The sequence below is a fragment of the Acipenser ruthenus genome, chromosome 4, assembly GCF_902713425.1.
Source record: "Acipenser ruthenus chromosome 4, fAciRut3.2 maternal haplotype, whole genome shotgun sequence".
NCBI classification, from domain to species: Eukaryota; Metazoa; Chordata; class Actinopteri; order Acipenseriformes; family Acipenseridae; genus Acipenser; species Acipenser ruthenus.
The window spans coordinates 11,270,872-11,289,231 of record NC_081192.1 but is presented as its reverse complement, the minus strand read 5'-3'; the positions used below and the strand labels follow the sequence as shown (position 1 = coordinate 11,289,231).

Sequence of the window (18,360 nt, the reverse complement as noted above, 5' to 3'; positions counted from 1 at the left end):
CTGGATGAACAATTAGTAAGCCATGTTTTCAAGGCAGGCATTTTGAATCACTTATTTTAAATTCCACTTGGGGCAATCTCGAGTCCGGTTCTAAATTAGATTGCATCAGGTAGTGCGGTTTGTCAGAAGTGTGGACACTAATACCAAACTACATTTTTTGTGTATCCTCCAATATCCCAAAATGCTTTCTGATATGTTTTGGCGCATGTACATTACAAATAAGAGTACTCAGAACAGGCGCCTGAAGGAGTTGAGAATGACTTTCAATACTAATGTACCCTATACAATTTCTGAGGCTTGTTGTAAAATGGTGGATCATGGAGCGACGTGATCAGATGACAAAATCAAGGTACATTGATATCTGGAGCGATGAAATCAGTCAAGGAGAAAGGAGTAAAAAACAAAAACAAATCACACACATTATGATAAAATGTACCTTGTGTTTAAGAAACAAAGCTGTAACATTCATGCTAAGAAGTGCTATGTCTTCCATCGGCACGGGCTCCATATTTGCATGGTTGTAAATATAAAATACAGTGTATGGTGGGATAATGTCATATTAAGTCTCACAGTCAATTGCACTGCTAGGAACTATAACCGGACTATTTTAATAGTGTTTCTACGCATTAAGCCCGACTAAACATGAAACGGTACTTTAGTGTGGACGCTTTGAGCTGGATTAATTAAAACGTTTTTGAGTACAGTTCTCAAGGATTGATTACGTAGTGAAGACAGGGCCTTAGAAGGTAAAGCAACTTACTTATCACTATTAAATACACGCCCTACAACTTTACGACAATATTCTTCTTTAAAAAGACATACCATGATCATGCAAAGCATGTGCTTTTGCTACCTTTTTCTGATTGTGCGTATAAATGACAGTGCGTCACAAAAGCAGCTCACTGCCTAAAAAGGAAATCTGTGTTCTGACAAAAAAGTGATGATTGCATTAGGGAATCATACAGAACAGACGAAAATAGACGCTGAAAGCAACCAATGAATCAACACCATCTAAATTGACATACAATGCTGTCATTCAAATGCAGTGTAATAATGTTAATCTTTTGAACAGTTTGCTCCCTCCAATGGTAACAACCAATTACAGCAGCATTCAAGATTTATTGTGTAAATATAATGCATTAGCATGTACAATCTTCTCCAATATTGTAATGCAATGAACATTTACAAACCTGTGCAAAGTAAAAGAACGACAGAACACACACACACACACACACCAGTTAATACACACCTTCCTGAACTTTTCCATTTGCTTGAAGGTATCAGGATCAAGTTCCTGGGAAACATCCTTCATCCACAGCAGTGCCCCACGGTACTCTGTTCTAGACTGCTCCATTCGGTTCACTGTCAGCAAGGTGTCAGAGACAGCCCTGTACCTAAATGTCTCCACTTCGTGATAAAGGCGACATAAAGGGCTACGGAGAGCAAGTCTTCAAAAGGAGGAAAAGAAAAAAAAAACACGTTATACGTTAAACATTTTCTAGCAACTTGCACACAAGAAGTACATACTAACAAATGTATTTAGTACTGCATGACATTTATATCTAAAGACATATAGAAAGGTTCCTGGTTAAGCTGTACAGTATGCAAATTAAATATTCCAATTCATTTTATAAATTATAAATTAGTGCTCAGGTTTTTGGGCACTTTACAGAAATAAACATTGAGTTATACCAAACACATACAATTGAAAGGAGTTCTGTCAAAATACACAAAAGGTTGAGGAAAGACATATCAGTCTTGATGTCATTTTTTTAATGCATATCAATGAAAGCACTGATAATATAAATCAAATGCAATACCTTTGCTGAGAGGAAAAACAGAGAGCCTTTCCAGTGGCCTGCATCATTTTTCCAGCTCGAGTTTTATCTTGCGAGCCCTGCGATCTGAGAAACCTTCCCAATTCATTTTCTTCCTGAGATAAAACTAATAGAAATGGGACTTACTTCTGTGCAAGCCAAGTTTATTTCATATAGATGAATTAATCATATATAAAGCATTTGAAATGTGAGATTACACAAAATTACTTGGAGTGGTATTACGCAAATAAGCAAGACCTTGCATTCTAGTTATATACAAACTGTGGAGATTTTCTGCCCTGCTAGAGATTTTATCACATTCTTTATCAGAAATTATTGAAAGTATCGGAATCTGAGGATGTAAGGGGATGTGTCCATCTGTATTATAGATCCTTTTGGAAATTCCAAAGCATGTTACAGTACTAAAACTTTAAAATCCTTACAGCAAATTCTTATCTGGTATTGTTCAATGACCTTCAATAGCTCCATGCATGTTCTTTGGACAGAATGGAACACCTAAAATTTAAAACAAAAGCAAATAGTTAACAAATCCAAGGCATAATGTAAAGTAAGGGAACTTGATAATATGTGAAAAAAAAACAAAAAAACATCAACTTTAAAACCGCTGGGCCCAATTCTGATTACAGGGCAAGGCACTAACACCAAAGCAAAGGTTGTTAGGGCCTGATTACGTAGCGCTAGGCGGACACATACAGGCACAATCACACTTTGCCCTTTGAAGTGATTTTGGTACCATGTTTTGCCTCAAATTTCTCTGCCTGCATCACCGCCAGGTGTTGGTCAGAAATGTGTGGAGTGGCCCCATTATTCTTTATCTTCCAAGTACATATTCTTATTAATAAAGGTAACCGTTTTTGCTATAGGCTACTGTTCCACATTCCTAATACTGTAGTTCAGTACTGTATTTACAGGGCAGCAGTGTGGAGTAGTGGTTAGGGCTCTGGACTCTTGACCGGAGGGTTGTGGGTTCAATCCCCAGTGGGGGACACTGCTGTTGTACCCCTGAGCAAGGTACTTTACCTAGATTGCTCCAGTAAAAACCCAACTGTATAAATGGGTAATTGTATGTAAAAATAATGTGATATCTGTATAATGTGAAATAATGTATAATGTGATATCTTGTAACAATTGTAAGTCACCCTGGATAAGGGCGTCTGCTAATAAATAAATAATAATAATTTACTATATACTCCTGCCAAATGTCTGTATATTTTTCAAATAAAAACTTGCCTGCAGGAAAGACATGGGTCAAAACATTTTAGTTTTAAAATTTGCCTCCCAGACTTATTTACACTTTCATCTTTAGGAATCAACAGTTTTGCTATGCTTTTAAAAAACTAACTAGCTTTTGTAATGTCAAGTGAAATAAACACGTCTTTGTGATAACTTAAATTCCAAGACACCATTCAGAACAACAACAAGTTGACTATGAATGTATTGTTGCCGTGATTCAAGAAGCACAAAAATAAAGACACGATTAGCAAAGGACTTGAATAAAGCACACCTCTAGCTTTGCATCTAGGTCTGCATCGGATGCAACAACATATTCATCTTCTTTCTTCCCAGTCACTTTAATCAGCGTCTGCTTGGTTTTCCAGTATTTCTGCTGAAATTTGTTCACGACAGATCTATCTTGGCTTAAGACATATCGGTCATACTGTTCCTGAGAGTATCCACTGAAACAAATAAAAGGAAATGTTACAACCACAGTACCACCTACAAAAATACTATGTAACATTCATGAAAACAATACAATACCAAATAGTAAAACTAGTAGCAGTATTGTGAACCAGTAGGAGTAATGTGAACCAGTAGCAGTAATGTGTTGCGATTATGGCACAGCAGCATGGCGATTGCGTGAAAATGATCTTCCAAGCCACGATAGATACAGCACATTTTCATTACCTTTGTTTACAAATGTAAAAATAAAAAAGAACTCACTATCGTCTATCCATGTTTCCTGTAATGTCCTTAGAACCTGGAATAAAAACAACATTACTTCATTTTTATAAATAAGTGTACCACATACAGTTCACCATTTTATAATATTAGGATAAAAAAAAAGTAAAATAAAATCTTACTATGTACATTCTAGATAGGTAGACAGATATAAATATTGCTTGGACTAGCAGAAAGAATGGCAATGTTTGCATAAGGAGGAAATGTGTGTACCTGCTGTTGAAAGTAGAGACTGTGACCACACAGTAACTTTAGCAAGGGCTGTTCTCTGATAACATTGTGGAGAAAAAGAAGAAAAGATAGAAAAATATCAGAAACCAAGTATTTACATGGTAGTGTAGAACTGGACAGGGCAGCTTTAACATGCACACGTCACAGGTTTGGGGAACACGTGTCACAAAAGGGTAGCCAACGCTGTTCAAAAGCTGTAGGAAGAACTATCTTTGCAGGGTGTATTGTAGAGCCATCCCATGCCATATGCCCACACAATCAATTTTAGTCTGTACTACAGTCCCTTGTACAGCTAAACACCGGAAAACGTTTTTCTGCAATATCACCTTCATCACTGGGGTTAAGACTTACAAGTTTCTTCTGTCACGCAGGTATACATGATGTACAACATTCGTATCATAGCATACAGAAGACAATGTGTTTCTACATTGTAATCATGATGATCTTTGGTCTGTGTTTGGACTACTTAAACGTTTTAGTCTTTTTTTCGTCAGACCTCTTGCCAATTTGAAGAATCTGCAACTCCATTATATATATATATATATATATATATATATATACACACACACACACACACACACACACACACACACACACACACACACACACACCTGCAAAGTAGAGTCGTCCGTTCACTTGTTTCCGTATGGTGACACGCCAGAATCAACATAACCTGTTTTTCTTGCATGTGCACCAAAAAGAAAAGGAATAGGCTCCCTGCATCAGCCTAAATAATTAATACAGCAGCTGGGCGTTTGAGATTAGCAAAAAAAAAAAAAAAAAAACATACGCATTATCTCTGTGAAACATCAATAAGAAACCTACCCAATGAAGATTATATCCTTTGGGTGTCCCACAAACTTGCCTCCGCCATCGTTACATTAAAACATTCAGGTATTTCAGCGTCTCAGCCCATGCATCAGCTCTGCATGACTCAGTGCTGACGTCAACAATGAACATACAGAACCACGTAGCGCACAGTGGGCGCTGCTCCCCCGACACCAGAGGGAGGGACTTGGTGCACCTGTTAAACAAATATCGTGCTATTGGGAGTTGACAATGGAGATGCTTATTTAAAATATATGCGGTATGCACTGCACTGCAGTATGTTTACTTTTGTCACTGCACCGTGTTGTTTTTCTTTCTACACAGCTGAAAATAAGCTTTTATCAGTGACGACCTGAAAGAAACCTTTTGTGACCCCCCCCCCCCCAACTTTTTTTTTTCATTTTTGTACGATGCAGTTATATAGTACCTCCTTTGAAACCGATATACAGAATATCTATATATATTGTAGCGTTTTCGGGGTTCAAATGATGGAGACTGAGGCAGGCATAGTTTGTAAAAGCAAATTATATTTTCTTAGTTTTTGTTTACTGTTTTCTTAAGTTCCAGCACCATCTAGAGCAGTGCATTTGATTGCCAGCAAAACAAACAGAAACTTGATCTGAAGTGTCAAATCACTAAATTGAGCTGGCTTTTACCTCTATAAAGACTGGCTGATCTATTATTATTAGTAGTCGTAGTTGTCGTAGTAGTTTATTTGGCAGATGCCTTTATCCAAGGCGAACTACAATTGTTACTGGGCAATACTGTAAAAGATTACAATGCAAAAGCAATATTTAAAGTCTTGGAGAGGGTAGTAGGGAACCAGCTTAACTCATTTCTTGCCGTACATAATGTTTATGAGAAATTTCAGTCAGGTTTTCGCCCAGGTCATAGTAATGAAACTGCCCTGTGCTGCTATCTTCAGATATGGGTCTTCCCTCAGTTCTTATTCTTTTAGAATTAACTGCAGCGTTCGACACCATTGATCATTCAATTCTGATTGAATGTCTTGAGAACCTCATAGGACTGTCTGGAAGTGTCCTGTCTTGGTTTAAATCCTTTTTCTCAAATAGGCCACAATATGTTAAAATTAGGGACGACTCCTCTCTTCTATCTGAAGTCACATGTGGTGTCCCGCAGGGCTCCGTTCTTGGACCAGTTTTGTTTTCTTTATATATGCTACCCTTGAGCAATATTGTTCGCAGGCATGTTGTAAACTTTCACTTCTATGCCAATGACACTCAACTATACCTATCTCTGAAACCTCGCTGACATTAAGCTATGGATGTCAGAACACTTCCTATTGTTAAACTCAGATAAAACAGAGGTAATTAAGTAAGACCAACCCATCTTCCCTTTTGCACTGAAGACTGAAATGAGAAGCTTGGGTGTACTTTTTGACCCAGTTCTTTCTTTCGAACCTCATATTAGGAGAGTACCTAAAGTGTCTTTATTTCATCTTAGAAATATTTCCAAAATAAGACGTTCTCTTTCACTACAATACGCAGAGACACTGATGCATGCCTTTGTAACATCTAGAATTGATTATTGTAATTGTCTATTCTACAGCATTCCAAGTCATGTTTTATCCCGTATGCAACATGTACAACATGCTGCTGCCAGGATTTTAAATAAAACAAGAAAGTATGACCATATTACACCAGTATCGGCAGCCCTACACTGGCTTCCAGTTCGGTTTCGGGCTGATTTTAAGCTTCTGCTCATAACCTACAAAGCTTTACATGATCTGGCTCCCTCTTACTTGAATGATCTTCTAATTCCATATGTTCCTAGGCAGCCTGTCCGATCCCAGGATGCCTGCCTGCTCACTATTCCCAACATTTTAAAAACTAGTATTGGTGGCTGAGCTTTCAGTTACAGGGCCCCTAAATTATGGAACGATTTGCCCATTTCTGTAAGAGAAGCACCAGCTTTTAAAATAAGGATGAAGACACATTTTTCTAATCTATCTTTTTATCTTAGAATGATTGTTTTCTTTTATCGTCTATGGTTTTATTGTTTTGCTGATCTTGTTTTTATTTACTTATGTTTTAGCTATTTATTTATGCATTTACTCTCCTGCTTATGTATTTTCATTTACTGTGATTATTATATTTCCTGCTTGCATTCTCTGTTTTAGCTATGTAAAGTGCTTTGAGGCATTGCTTTTGCGAAAGGCGTTATATTAAATAAAGGTTGATTGATTGATTGATTGATTGATTGATATTTAAATCCAATACAGTTTACAGTAAGTGCAAATACTACTAGAATACAATATGAGGTAAGAAGTAAGTTAGGATTAAAACCATTTGTATCTACAATGACATAATAGTAGTACAATAGTGCAAGGATAGTGCATCAGCTGAGGATCCAGTAACGTGGTACTGAGGTCAAGCAAGCCCAGTGCATAGTTGGAGGGTACAGGAAGAGATCTACAAGTGCAGTCTAAACAGGCGAGTCTTGAGGAGTGAGAGACGGAGCAGTCCTTAAGTTCTCTGGTAGCTGATTCCACCACAGAGGGGCTAGAGATCTAGCCTATTTTATATATGGCTATCGTAGACAACTAGAACTGAAGAGCAGCTCCTGCTCACAGGTGGAAGCCCTTTTGTATTGAGATTTTTTTCCAATTACTAACAGTTTTAGAGGGGCCAAAAATGTGTACACCGAAGAGTAATTTCTAAAATTTGTTGTTGAAAAATGACATTTTTGCTAGAATAATTAAACAATGCAATGGCAAATATATGTAAGTATGCAAGAAATATGTAACTGTGCCTGTTTCAGAAATTCTAAGCCTCACAAACAAAATGTATTAAAACAATGTAAACTAACCAGTGTCTGAGGCAGATAAGTAAGTGATCCTGCTTCAAGTAATTTTAAATGAACTACATTAAGTAACATTAAGGTGGTGTTTCAATTAGGTGAGGTAGTTAGTACCAGGTGAGTGTGGTTAAATTGAATAGAGGTTGATTTGCTATTTGATTGGTTTCCACACAGCTTTTTTCCACCTAGTTTGTTACATTAGTCAGGTAGGCTATTTGTGCTCCAGCACGAAGCTGCAGCAAACCGAAGAGCCTCACAACAAAAGAGCCGGGAGTCTAGCTGTGGGAGTCTAGCTGTGGGAGTCCAGCACGGGGAGGCCTGCGCTGAGACGCTGTTGGAAAAGATCCAAACCTAGCAGCGCTCTGGAAGATGCCTGTCCTGCTATGACTGTCTCTCACATCCCTGTTCTGTCCTCTCACTCTCGTCCTCTGCCCTCTCTCCGCCGCTGCTCCTCCACCCCTCTAACCTCATCCCTCTGCCTCTCCCCCCCTCTCACTCTCTCCCCCCTCGCACTCTCTCTGGTGCACTCTAGAACTGTCACTCTTCTGCTAACAAAGCTGATTTCATCTCTGCCTTTGCCTCCCACCTCTCTCTCGATTTCCTTGCTCTCACTGAAACCTGGCTGTCCCCTGATAACACTTAACTCCTGCCGCCCTGTTCTCTCTTTACGTCCTGTCCCATACCCCACGTCTCACTGGACGGGGAGGTGGGACTGGTCTTCTCCTCTCTCCCTCCTTACTCTTTTCTGTCCCCTCCGACCTTTCCTCACTCTGTGTTAACACCTTTGAATTTCATGCCGTCCAACTAACCTCTCCCTGTCAACTCCTGCTAATTGTATTATACCATCCACCTGGACCTCTCGCTCACTTTTTCGATGAACTCGACTATCTACTCTCCTCCCTCCCCTCTCTGTCTACCCCAACTGTCCTGTTAGGTGATTTCAACATCCATCTCCAACCCCAGCCACTCTGCTGGATTCCTCCCTCTCCTTCACTTCTTTGACTTCTGTCTCTCTCCATCCCCCCCTACCCACAAAGCTGGCCATAAACTGGACCTCACCTTTTCCAGGGCCTGCTGCCACTCCACCCTCTCTGTCACCCCCTGGACCTCTCTGATCACTATTTCATCTCTTTTTCTCTGTCTCTCCCCTCTCTCCCTGCTCCTCCTACCCCCACTGTCACCTCTCACCGTAACCTCCGCTCTCTCTCCCCCTCTGTCCTTGCCTCCACCGCTCTCTCTCACCTCCCTCCTATCGACTCCTTCTCCCAACTCTCTGTAGACTCCCTCTGTCCCCTCACCTCCCGACCTGCTCGCCCCTCCCCTCCCCAACCCTGGCTCTCCTCTGTGCTCCTCTCAGCTAGAACCACACTGCGATCTGCTGAAAAGAAATGGAAGAGAACCAAACTCCCTGCTGCCCTAGACCTCTACCGCTCTCTCCTCTCCTCCTTCTCCTCTACTCTCTCCTCTGCTAAATGTTCTTATTTCCAATCTATAATCCAAGCCTCCACTAACAACCCACGTATACTATTCTCTACCTTCTCCTCCCTCCTAAACCCTCCCCCACTCCTCTATCTCCTCTGATGACTTTGCCTCTTTCTTCTCTTCTAAAATCTCAGATATCTGCAAACTCTTTAGCACCTCTCCCTCCTCCCACCCCTTCCCGCTCCAACCCCTACACCCACTGCATCCCCTACTAACTCACCCTCCTTCTCCACCTTCTCTCCCCTCTCAGACACTGACCTCTTCTCCCTGCTCCAGAGTCACAAACCCACCACGTGTGCCCTGGACCCTCTCCCCACTCACCTCTTTCAAGCTGCTGCTCCTGCTCTACTTCCCTTCATCTCCTCCCTTCTCAACACCTCTCTCCTTTCTGGTCTCTTTCCCTCTGCCTTCAAACTAGCCTCTATCACTCCCCTCCTCAAAAAACCTACCCTCGACCCCACCTCCCTCCAGAGCTACCGTCCTGTCTCCCTCCTACCCTTCCTCTCCAAAACCCTCGAGCGGGCTGTACACCAACAGCTCTCTGCTTTCCTGTCCAACCACTCTCTGCTCGACCCTCTCCAATCTGGCTTCCGCTCTGCTCACTCCACTGAAACCACCCTCCTGTCTGTCACTAACTCACTAAACTCTGCCCTAGCTGCCTCTCTCTCCTCTGTCCTAATTCTCCTCGACCTCTCTGCTGCCTTTGACACTGTCGATCACTCTATTCTACTATCTTCTCTCGCTGACCTGGGAATCTCTGGCACTGCTCTGGCCTGGTTCTCCTACTACCTCTCCAACCGCACTTACCAGGTGACCTGGCGTGGAGCAACCTCCACACCTCGCCCTCTCTCAACAGGAGTCCCCCAAGGGTCAGTCTTGGGTCCTCTCCTGTTCTCTCTCTACACCCGCTCCCTGGGTGCCCTCATCGCATCCTATGGTTTCTCATACCATTTCTATGCTGATGATGCTCATATTTTCCTCTCCTTCCCCACCTCTGACTCCACCATCCGCTCCCGTATCTCTACCTGTCTGTCTGCTATCTCCTCCTGGATGCACTCGCATCACCTCAAACTCAACCTCTCTAAATCTGTCCTCCTTTTCTTTCCCTCCTCCTCCTCTCCCTCCTCTGATCTCTCTATCTCCATTCCTCTGGAATCTACCACACTCTCTCCCTCCTTCTCAGCTAAGAACCTCGGAGTCACCCTGGACCCCTGCCTCTCTTATTCCCAGCACTTCTCCACTCTGGCACGCACTTGTCGATTCTTCCTGAGCAACATACGAAAAATCCGACCCTTCCTCACCAACTACGCCACCCAGCTCCTGGTCCAGGCCCTGGTACTCTCCCGCCTAGACTACTGCAACTCCCTCCTGGCTGGCCTCCCTGCGTCCGCTACCCGTCCGCTCCAGCTCACCCAGAACTCCGCTGCTCGCCTGGTGTTCTCTCTGCCTCGCTTCTCCCACGCAACTCCACTGCTCCGCTCACTCCACTGGCTCCCGATCACCACTCGCATCCAGTTCAAGACTCTTGTACTCGCCTACAGATGCCTTGACCAGACTGCACACAGCTACCTCCAGACCCTCATCTCTCCCTACACCCCCACTCGACCTCTCCGCTCCTCCTGCAGTAGAAGACTGGCTGTACCTCCTCTACGCTCCCCTGCCTCCAGAGCCCGCTCCTTCTCCACCCTTGCCCCTCAGTGGTGGAACGACCTACCCAAGGATATCAGGACTGCCGAGTCCCTGACCACCTTCCGGTGCCTCCTCAAGACTCACCTCTTCAGACAGCACCTGTAGAACTCCTCTTTTCCCTCTGGACACTTTATCCCTCTGGACACTCTTCCTTAATGCGCTTTACTTGCACTTATCTGCTCCCTATTTTACTGCATTTAATCCTGTACTTCAGAGTACTGTAATCTGTCACAAGTGTTATTTAATCTGTAGTATTTTGTATTTAATAATATCCTGATGAAACCATCACTGACACTGTTATCTGCTCCGTTATTGAATTGTATTTTGTCATATACTTGTACTTGCTAGAACCGCAGTCGTATTTTATCTTGCTCTTAATTGTATTTATACTTGTACTGTGATTCTTGAAATGTATTTTTGTTTACAACTGTAAATCGCCCTGGATAAGGACGTCTGCTAAGAAATAAATAAATAAATAAATAATAATAATAATAATAATAATAATAATAGAAACCACAGTTGAAAATGCTAGAGAACACACAATAGGATATTAGGCAGGTAAGAAATCAAATATTATGAACATGTAAATGAAAAAGTATCCCTTTAAATACTAGTACCAGTAAAACAAGAGTATATTGAGAAATCAAGTAGAAAGGTTAAAACGATATAAAGTGAACTTGTCTGCTACAAACTGCTTTTGAATATACATCACACTTCAGTGAAAAGGAACTCATCAGCTCAGTATATATCAGGGTCTCCTGTACAATGTCAGCAACAGGCCTTTGTATTATTCATAGATAAAACCTGCTCGGTAGTCACAATCTAGCAAAACAAAGGATTGCATATCTTTATCAGCAGTTCTTTTCAAACCTGAAAGCCACAAACAACTGTATTTGTATACCGTATTTGTTTTAGCAATAAAGGCAACATCATCTGGGGAGCCAAGGATCGCCTGCAGGCACGATCTGCAATGCACTGGGAAAATGTGATTGGTTGTAAAGTTAAACTGTACCTGCTAGCAGTGCGAGTATGTTTTAATGTTATGAAGTATATGAAGTAAACTGTTATATCTGGTGTTTATACTTACATTGTAATGTTATGTTTAATTGTTCTATACGTATGCATATTGTTAAAATCTAACAAGAGATGTTGGTTTTTTAAGAAATTGAAGTAAGGCACAGGGTAAGAGGAGTTCGTACAAGACTGGCCCCTATGGTGTAGAAATGTTTATGTATGTGAAGAACTGTAGTATTGATTGTATTGAGGTGTGCTTTTAAAGCACGTTCTCAATCTGCAGGAGCTATTTTCTGGAAATCCTTTCTTGAACACTTGACACTTTTTATTTGGGGATTTGTAACTTTATTAGGTGCTTTCCTCATTCTTAAAAATGCTTTACAGTGCCCCACTGTGTCAGTAGAGGTTCATGCGGAACCTTGGACCAGTACACTACTGAAAACATACAGATATACAGCACTTGGAGGGTGTGTTTAGTAAATACAGGTGTTAATATAAATATACAGTATTCAAGATACTATGCTTAGAGTTCTTAGATGTTCTTATCATTTCTATTGAAAATGAAACCATCACTCAGTGACAAAATGTATTATTATTTATTATTTTTTAGCAGACAAAATACTCATGATGCTGATCTGCAGGCTATAATGGAGCCAACACAAATACTTACGGCATGACGATCCTGTGAAACAAATTGAATGCACAGCAAATTGTGTATACAACAGGTAACTTTTAAACACCATATTATCTTATAAACATATCAAATTAAATTGGTGTCATTTGGAGATTGTATTACATTGAGATAGAAAATTGATTCATATATATGTTAGGACAGGTTATTTTATTAATGTTATTATTTGTTAGAATGCAATAAAAATGTGCATTAGAAATATCATATGGGAGATACTGAAATTGAAGAATGGAACTATGAAAAAGGGTATTGCTGCTCTAGAAAGGGTGCAAAGAAGAGCAACCAGAATTATCCCGGGTTTAAAAGGCATGCCGTATGCAGACAGGCTAAAAGAACTGAATCTATTCAGTCTTGAACAAAGAAGACTACATGGCGATCTGATTCAAACATTCAAAATCCTAAAAGGTATAGACAATGTCGACCCAGGGGACTTTTTTGACCTGAAAAAAGAAACAAGGACCAGGGGTCACAAATGGAGATTAGATAAAGGGGCATTCAGAACAGAAAATAGGAGGCACTTTTTTACACAGAGAATTGTGAGGGTCTGGAACCAACTCCCCAGTAATGTTGTTGAAGCTGACACCCTGGGATCCTTCAAGAAGCTGCTTGATGAGATTCTGGGATCAATAAGCTACTAACAACTAAACGAGCAACATGGGCTGAATGGCCTCCTCTCGTTTGTAAACTTTCTTATGTTCTACTTATGTTCTTATGTTCTTATGTTCTTAAATAATAATACAGGCTGCTATGAGTCTTGCCATGGATAAGTGAGATGTGACAGAATTTCCTTTTTACAAAATATTACAAATATGGGTGTGATGAGATATGGGGTACATTTTGTTAAAATTATTATCTGTAACACAAAACACTAAAAACTTATTGAAGGGGGTGGTGGTGTTGATAATTTAGCACCAGTAGGCTCTCGGGTGCTAAACTTTCAAAACAGTTTAGCACCAATTTTCTAAATGATTTGCACCTCTGATGCTGTTGCTGCACCTCATCATGTCGACACCTCACATGTATGAGTCCTATGAAAATGCTACAGTACATGCTGGCTGGAAAGTGTTGACGCCTGGGGGTAGCGGGCCGGCATTCCTCTCTCTAGACCGGCCCACTCATTTGGGTCAGGGCCTTTGCAGGGGCTCAATAATTGGGAGCACCTTGCTTGTAGGTGCCCTGGTTGGTTTCAATGCCAGCGCAACCTGCGGTCGGTGTAGGTGGCAGCCGGCCGTGCCTGGTATCGCTGGACAGGAATAGGGGCCGCTCCCAGGTTGGTGTTCACTGATGCGACTTGGTCTCGGTGGCCGGCGTGAGTGGTCTACAAGATCTGCTCCAGCCGGTGGCCCTCGGTGTTGGCCTCTTTAAGTGATCTTGGCTCCCTGCAGTCACGGCAGGAAGGCGGCCAGTTGGTGTACGCTCGTTCGCACAGGGCTTTCATTGCCCAGTGCCCGCAGAGACTCCCCGGGTTTCCTGCTTCTCTCTGGGTCGACTGCCCCGCATGATAGGGGGCCAGCCCATACTGCTATTCCCGAACATCAGCCACTGCGCCTGGCCTGCCACCTTTGTTGACATCCCTCGGGTCGGTCTCGCTAGCAACGCGAGTCCACGGCTCCACTAACACATCCCTCCTCATCGCACCCTCACTATCTAGGCATTCTTCACCTTTCCCAGCTTCTCTTACTGCCGCGGCCCGTCTTACCCCGTCCCCGACTCTTCTCCCCGGCCTCCCATCCATTCCTCCCATGGCCAATTGAAAGTCGGCTTCCTTTATTGCCAGAGTGGTCATAATAACAGCTAGTTCTGATCCGGCTTCCACTCACTGTGCTCGAATGGCTTCCTTTACCTCCCTCTGTTGTGCTCTGTTGAGGTCTGACACGACTCTCCTCTGGTATCTCCCTCTTCATCGACTCCAGCCAGGCCAGCTCGCGTTTCACCCTGAACCTCCTCCTGGCAGACCCACCGAGAGGGCGGGGAGGACGGGGAAATTTCCCTGGGGCCCAACATCTCGAAGGGGGCCCAACACCCCGAAGGGGGGCCCTGATGTGCTTCTGTTGTATAATGATTGTGTATCCAGGCGCTGTCAAACACTTCCTTTCACACAGTGATTTGAAGTTTAGCATTTCATATTTTACTACACCAAAAAGCTGATTGCATAGCAATTTTATGTATTTTGTAAAGACTTTTAAAACTTTAAAAGAACCCTAAAGTTGCACAACATATACCAGAGTATGAATTATTCTATTATTAAGATCTATAATTTGCTCAAATTAACGTGTTGCAGCAGTTTGTTAGAAAAATTGTATCGTATAAAATAAATAAAGTACTTTCTTCAGCTGGTGGTAAACACAATTAGAGAATGATCCGTTATATTGCTTAAAATACTGGCTATTAGTTAAGAGCAGAGATGAGTGGTTTATTTTTGGCATGGGATAAATAAAATAGTCTATAGCAACACCATTAAAATGTAGTTTATGCTAAAAACGTATGTTAGTTGATGTTAAGTAAGCTTCCAATTAATGACTATTACATGTGGAGTTTGGGGGGTGCGGGAGCGGCAGTCAATCCTTCCCCGGGGCCCATGACGGCTCTCGGCGGCCCTGCCTCCTGGCGGTCCCTTCTATTCCTCCGCTCCTCGGTGCGGTTGTATCTCTGTCCGATTCCATGAGGCCAGTTCTGACAACAGTGTAGCATTTTCTCAGGTTGGGATCCTGATGAAATCAGACTGGGACAAGATCGCTTGGAAAAGGGAGTAACAGCCTGTATTTATTTAGAATAATGGGGATAGGAAAGAATATGGGTAATAAGGGGCTTTCTCTCTGTGTATCTTGTCGATTCGGCTATCGTCTCCATCTTCCCAGAGCCTGGCAGCCCTTATATGCAGTCCTGCCCCCATCTTCCTTCTGAGAATCTGGTTGGCAGAAGCCTCACAATAGATTCCGCCTCCCGTCCAATTAGGGCTTCCGCCACCTGTCCATCACGAACTCCCGAGATCGTTACAGTATTGTATTGTAGTGGAGTGTAGTATATTGTAGTGTAGTGTAGGGTAGTGTTAGGAAAGATCTAAAATTATTTTTCAGGAGAAAATATTTTTTTTCACACACACAAAAAAAGAATGGGCCTCACGAAAAAAGAATTTAAAATATTAAAAATGGTATAATATTTTTTTAAAAGACACCTCCATGCTTGACAGTAGGTATGGTGTTCTTTCCTTTCTACGCCTCACAAGACTTTTTTCCAAACGTAGCGACGATCAGCGTGACCAAATAACTCGATTTTTGTTTCATCACTCCACAAAACCTTTGACCAGGACTCATATGCATCATTTAATTGCTGTTTTGCAAACCTTGTCCTTGTGATGTTTTCCTAAGAGTGGCTTTTTCCTTGGCCTGTGACCATTGAGACCTTCACCATACTATATTATTATTATTATTATTATTATTATTATTATTATTATTATTATTATTTATTTCTTAGCATTTCAACTTACGGTTGAAATGGAAACTCCAGTCCCACTTGCAGCCAATTCACTTTGAATATCTTTGGCAGCCAATCTCAGATTGTTATTAACCTTCCTCACAATTCTTCTGCTTGTTCTTGGTGAAAGAACCTTCTTTCTTCCAGACTAAGGGAGCGTTGTGACAGTACCACGAGTCTTCTTGGTACTGTACTTCTTGATAATATAAACAATAGTTGAAATTGGGATACTCAAATGCTTGGAAATCTCCTTGTATCCTTCTCCAACTTTATGACAATAAATAATTTTCTGCCTAAGGTCTTTAGCTCTTTACTTTTTTCCATATTGACTTATTGGTAATGACAGCAATCATCCTATGCCTAACCCTTTTATACTCTCTAAGAATATTCACCTACAATCCAGCATTTTCTAGACTTTTCTATAATTAGGTTTTGCATTATCATATTGAAATTTCTAGCACCTTGTAGACAATACTATCATAGCATCAAAGGGTATGAACACTTTTGAATTGGCATTTTTGGAGTTTTGCAAAAAAAAATTGTTGAAATAAATAATTGTAGATATCTATTTCTTGTAACTTTCTTTCCCTCATCCACTGTGTTGATATGTAAATAAATCCTGTTCTCCTGCGGGGTGTATCAACTTCAACCTCCGTCTCGCTCTCCTGCCTGTCACTCAGCATTAAATGCACACAACCACTTGCCAGACGGCTACTCTGTCACAAACATTAATACCCTGTATCTTTCTAAACAAGGGATTTAGGGGGAGCTCCCTAATAAAAACTGAATCTCAAAACAATAATTGTGTGAATATAGTAATTGTTACAGCTGTGTATAATGGTATTTAAAATAGGATTCATTCATCCGACTTTTTACATATCCACACTTTACTCAGGTTCTTCACAGTAAAATACTGTACTGTAATGTCATTTTACATTACACGTAACACCGTACGGCAGTTAAACTAGGCACCCTCGCGAGACGATCGCTTCTCAAGTATACTGTAGTAAAATAGGATTCTGCAGACTTGAGTAAACATAATCGCAATCATATAACAAGCTGCTTACCCACGAGTACCTGTTTTGATGTATTGTCCTCAGTGATTGAGCATCATTGACACCTGTATACTGTATTTAAACTGCTGATGGCACTCTTTTGCTAATTGTAATGTGACAGAGTGGCCGAGGGCAGTGTAAATTATCAGTCTTGATTTACAGTTTTAAATCGGTGTTGGTTTGATTTTTCTTACACTGCAGTGGCGAAACAACCGCTAACAAAACAAACAAAATAAACTTAGCTCTCAGCTGGAGTATTAACTAAACAGTACTTCATGTGGAACAAACACTAGATCTCTTACTCGAGTTTTGGTTCCTTTTTGTTACTTCTGTTTCCTTACTCCTCTATCATCCCGTCACAAAGCTATCGGCTAAGCCATTTCTATCGAGGTGTCATTAACTTTAACAAGCAGTTAACCAATTCATTATTATCAATAATTCGTTAAGAAAAAGCAGCTGTGGATTTTCGTGGGCGTCCATACGTGCGGGAAATCGTGACATCTAGTGGTCAACCCATTACACTGCAGCCAGGGAACAAGCTCTTATTAACACACACACACACGTATATATTGTCCTAACTGAAATGTAATTACAACATGACTACATGCTACATTCTATTGCTGCAGGGTACTATATTATGAAATGCTGTGCTTTTCTTTTTTATTTCCCAAGGGTCAAGTGACACCCCACTGGAAGTTTTTAGATTCTGTGGTTATGTCATTTGATAGTTATTATAAATTGTCATAACTGTCTTAACAGCTTTGCTGAATGTGTGCAGTTGTTTGCTCTCTGTGTATAATCTGTAAACGGGTACATAGAAATCATGCATTGCATGCCCTCATTTGCATATGCATTTGTCATATTTATTGCTGCTTCTCATCCAAGACATCTAATGCATAAGATAAAATGAAATATGGACCCAAGATGGGGGTCATGTAACAGCATCCTGTAGGCTAAATACTTTGTAATCACAATGCAATCACATGTACCAGCATGGACCTACAGAACTACATTTCCCATCATCCTCCTGCTCACTGGTAAATCCATCTCAGTTACATATGTGAGCAGGAGGATGATGGGAAATGTAGTTCTGAGAGGTCCATGCGGGTACATGTGAAGCCATCTTGAGGCATGGAATGCAATTTAAAAGTTTAAAAAAGTGGTCAAAATGTAAAAAAAAAAAAGAAAAATTAAAACAATACACACACCTTATGTAAACAGTTGTAGCAACACATGGCAGCATGTAACACAATAAAATCAAAAGGTCATTATGTACCCT

General features: G+C 41.3%; 1 protein-coding gene across 7 annotated transcripts in view; it reads right to left on the bottom strand.

Annotated features, from left to right (window-relative positions):
* LOC117400289 (islet cell autoantigen 1-like) overlaps positions 1-17,406 on the bottom strand; it is a 39,642-nt gene extending 22,236 nt beyond the window's left edge. The window contains exons 1-7 of one of the 7 annotated variants that reach the window (XM_059022000.1): positions 17,384-17,406; positions 4,011-4,065; positions 3,780-3,816; positions 3,343-3,514; positions 2,261-2,333; positions 1,821-1,944; positions 1,250-1,448 (exon numbers count right to left, since the gene is read on the bottom strand). In XM_059022000.1, coding sequence (XP_058877983.1) covers positions 1,250-1,448; positions 1,821-1,944; positions 2,261-2,333; positions 3,343-3,514; positions 3,780-3,793 — 582 coding nt within the window. In that variant the 5' untranslated portion in view covers positions 3,794-3,816; positions 4,011-4,065; positions 17,384-17,406. Of the gene's footprint in view, positions 1-1,249; positions 1,449-1,820; positions 1,945-2,260; positions 2,334-3,342; positions 3,515-3,779; positions 3,817-4,010; positions 4,075-4,639; positions 4,778-4,853; positions 5,063-17,093; positions 17,141-17,383 lie in introns of those variants that run through there. The other 6 variants (XM_059022001.1, XM_034000026.2, XM_059021999.1 and 3 more) reach the window with 6 other exon arrangements.
* Between the last annotated feature and the right edge of the window lie 954 nt (positions 17,407-18,360).